General features: G+C 40.1%; 1 protein-coding gene across 1 annotated transcript; it reads left to right on the top strand.

The window, feature by feature from the left end:
- The first annotated feature begins 787 nt into the window (after window positions 1-787).
- Window positions 788-2619, top strand: LOC130695432 (tigger transposable element-derived protein 4-like). The gene is given in 5 exon segments (XM_057518569.2): window positions 788-1049; window positions 1149-1318; window positions 1753-1903; window positions 2394-2425; window positions 2427-2619. Coding segments are annotated over 5 exon segments (672 nt in total). The 5' UTR covers window positions 788-923.
- The last annotated feature ends 1037 nt before the right edge of the window (window positions 2620-3656 follow it).

Consider the following 3656-nt stretch of genomic DNA (forward strand, 5'->3'; position numbering starts at 1 on the left):
TCTTTGGTGTGCTTAACAATTTTGACAGAATCCTACGTTGTTTTATTTATTTAATTAAAATTTTTCGTTTTCCACCTGAGTAGTCTTATAATATCAAGGTTTCGGTGTACTCCTCGACTCCGCATTTAAAATTAAAAAAAAAGGGTGTTCTTTTTTTTCCTTTCATACATTCGCATCAAACGACCGGCGCCGTGAAAGCCAAACGCGGATACAAAGAACTAGAAAGAGAAGAGGAACGTGTATAAAAACGATTCGGATAGCAACTGCAAGTCTGGAACACACCGTCGGACCGCATTTCTAACCAGCTGTTCCATATATGAAGTTTTTATCCAGCGACGCAACCAGTCTTCTTGCAGACCAATCGTTTTCTACTCTCGGCAGACGGAGCCGCGAAAAACAAAATAAAGTCAATTTTGCCTAAAGCTTTCGTCTCCGTATCTAAATGAGATTTGGCAACCTCATATATTGTTAGACTGCTACCAACAGTGTACCAACTTTCGGGTTTGCGAGAGAGACAAAAAAAAAGCCTCTAATGTGGACATGGTTTAGTGTAAACTGAAAAACCTTGGAAACGTCATCGGCTCCGGACGACTTTTGGAGAGGGGGACTCGAATTTCAGTTCAAAGACCTTGAGTCTTGAGGTAGGACGGACTGCAAGATATGCGCCACATCGTCTTCTTCTTCAGCCAACAAGCCTGAGGCTAATATACTCTTTCAACCCTCTTGCCGCTCCTCCTCCTCCTCCTCCTTGTCGTCTTCCTGACTGCTACTCTAACTCGGACTCGGACCTCTTTTGCAAGTCATTTGCTTCCCTCCACTCTCTTGTAGCCCGGACACAACAGCAGAACGTGCTCATAGTGTCTGTGAATCGTGAGACCAGAGCACATGAGTTTTGGTGTGATAAATACTTGGTGTGGTACGTGATGGCCGATCCGGAGCAGCAGTCTCAGCCACTTCCACCGACGGCACCGAAAACCCGTCTCGGATTGTCTCTCTCTGAACGGATCAAAGTAATCGAAGCGCGACAGATGGGCAAATCCATGCGACAGGTTTTTATTTTCATCCTCATCCTTCTTTTTCACGGGATAACCTGTTGATAAATTTGTAACCGTCAAAGCAACTAAAATAGAATGTCGACTTGATTTTAGTTAGCTGCCCAGTTTGGCTGCGGAAAAACGCAGATACTCAACACCCTGGCTCAAAAGGAGAGATACATTCGTGAATGGGAGGTGATGGGCCGTAATAATCCTTCAATTGGGGCGAGAAAACGTTTTCGACACACAAGAAACGAACAGATCAACCGCTCCGTTCATGAATGGTACCCGTTTTAATTTTTTATTTAAATTTCATTAATTGCCTTTTACTATTTTTTACACCTAATATTTTAGCAAAAACATAAACATTTTGGAAAGCTGGCTTAGCTAAACTGATAAAGTCAATATTTCGTTAACATTTGCATTGTAAAGTGAACCTTAAAAATTATTTATCCAGCCATCTTGATTTTCAATTTAGCTAGTTTGAGAAATAGCAAATTCTTTCTGTCTTTATTATCTTCTGAACGTAATTTCTCGAATCACGTGACGTACATATGCTTGCTAAATAGGTTTAGCGGATTCTCGAATCTTGTTGTACACAGCTGTTTACTTAAAGTCATAAAAACGTTTATTATTATACCACAGTAATACTCACACATGTTTTGTTTGAAAACATACATCTATACGATCTCAATTCTCCAACTTCCGACGGTCATAGGTACCAACAGCAGGCAGCAAATGGTCTCCGGATTACAGGCCCCATGCTGCAAAAACAAGCCAGACACTACGCAGCACATTTAGGAATTATCAATTTTGCAGCTAGCAACGGATGGTTAGCTAATTTTAGAAGATTCTACAATATCATCAGTGTAACTAAAACTACTTTTTTCCGCATTTTTTTCACTCCTGCAAATCATTTAGTTGTTGAATGCGTAGCTTTGCCTAACACCTACATTAGAGTTTAATGTCCGCTTTTTCCACAAACTGAAGTAAAAAGTTTATCTTATTTGACTTTTCCATGTGACCTCATAATCAGTTGATCTATATAAAGTAGCCTATTTTCTATCAGTCAGCGTGCAATATGCAAATGTATTTAGTAGCCTAGGTTACGTACGCTTTTGACTTATCCAGAATTTGTATGCTTCTCCAATGACTCGATTTCTAACGAATCGAAAATTTTTGAGAAAAATTTCTCTCAGTAATTCCACGGGTGGGCTGTAAAAGGCGTTCTTTTAAGGAAATTCTGGTAGTCTGTACGTGCACGAGGAAATTGGGGTACATTGTGACTGTTAAACCTTTAAGCAGAAGGCAACAAAGGAAAATAAAATCTATATAAACTTGTACGAATTGTTTGTTTAGTGCTCCCCGCATCCACGGAAGCGGAAACTGGCAATCACTCCAGCCAGAAAGCAACGAGGAAGATGCTTTGACCCACAAAGCCAGCACTTCAAAGTGTCAGCTTGATGCAGAATTCGTACAAGTTGGATGTGACGAAGTTCTTAAAAGATCTCCGCAGTTGCCGTCTGAAAATTTGACCGAAAAAGGACCCGTTATTAGGAAGAGAACCAAGCAGATATACCTTTAGGTAACAGGTTTTTTTCATTTAGTGAACTTAAAAATACATTGCAAGAGAAAATTTGAGGCTGCCAGGAACACATAAACTTTTATTTATCTAGCCATTCTTTCTTTCTGACATCTGCATTAAGGGCCACAAATTTTTTCACAATAGTAAACCATTTTCACGCAACCCGTACCAAGAAGCTGAAGATAAACAGGGTAGCAGCAAGATTTCCATTTTTAAAACAAAATTATTTTTTAAACCATATAAACTGGGATTCGTAGCAGTTTATTTTGATTTGCAATAGAAATTAAATATAGGAGGCGATAATATCTTTTTATTTAGACTATGGAAATATACTTGAAAATTTTTCTACATTCCATTTTTGCCAATTCTCTTTTAAAAATATGAGTCACATTTTATCACTTGTTAGCTGGTGCCCGCTGGTTGTCCCCATTTATTAGCATGCACCGTTGCGAGCAAATAGTTACAGACGACTTGATCGTTCCACATTTAGTGATTTCGTTTTTGAAACAATCTATGTTAGAGTACGTATTGGCCATCAGTACCGCAAACTGGGCATAATACTGTGCACAAGCACATTTTTTCTGACGGTTTGTTCACTTGCTTGCCTCCATCATAGGCCTTCTTAACCGTTGAATCAAGAACAGTCCCGCATTTGGTAATTTCAACTTCCATGCAGTTCTCATTGTCGTAGGTTTCCCGTCCGTGCCGCAAACAGGGGCGTGCAAAATGTACACCCGCATTCAGCAGCTTCTTCTTCTCCTTTTCCTTCGCCTATTTTGCATTCACCGTCATAGCTTTGCCAAGGCCAACGGCGGTATTTTGTTTTGTTAGGCACTGGAGGGCGCATTACCGTAAGTATTCCCGTCCGTACCGCACACTGGATCATACTGTAACGTGCAGATGCATACGTCTGGCTGATCAATCGAAGCTGCATAGTTATAACATTATCAGCTTTATTAATGGAATCGGTTATTTTCCTGAACAAATCGTACCTCCGAAAACACTAGGCTGATTGCTGGTTAGAACGATGAAGGCGA

The sequence above is a fragment of the Daphnia carinata genome, chromosome 3 (assembly GCF_022539665.2).
Source record: "Daphnia carinata strain CSIRO-1 chromosome 3, CSIRO_AGI_Dcar_HiC_V3, whole genome shotgun sequence".
NCBI lineage: Eukaryota > Metazoa > Arthropoda > Branchiopoda > Diplostraca > Daphniidae > Daphnia > Daphnia carinata.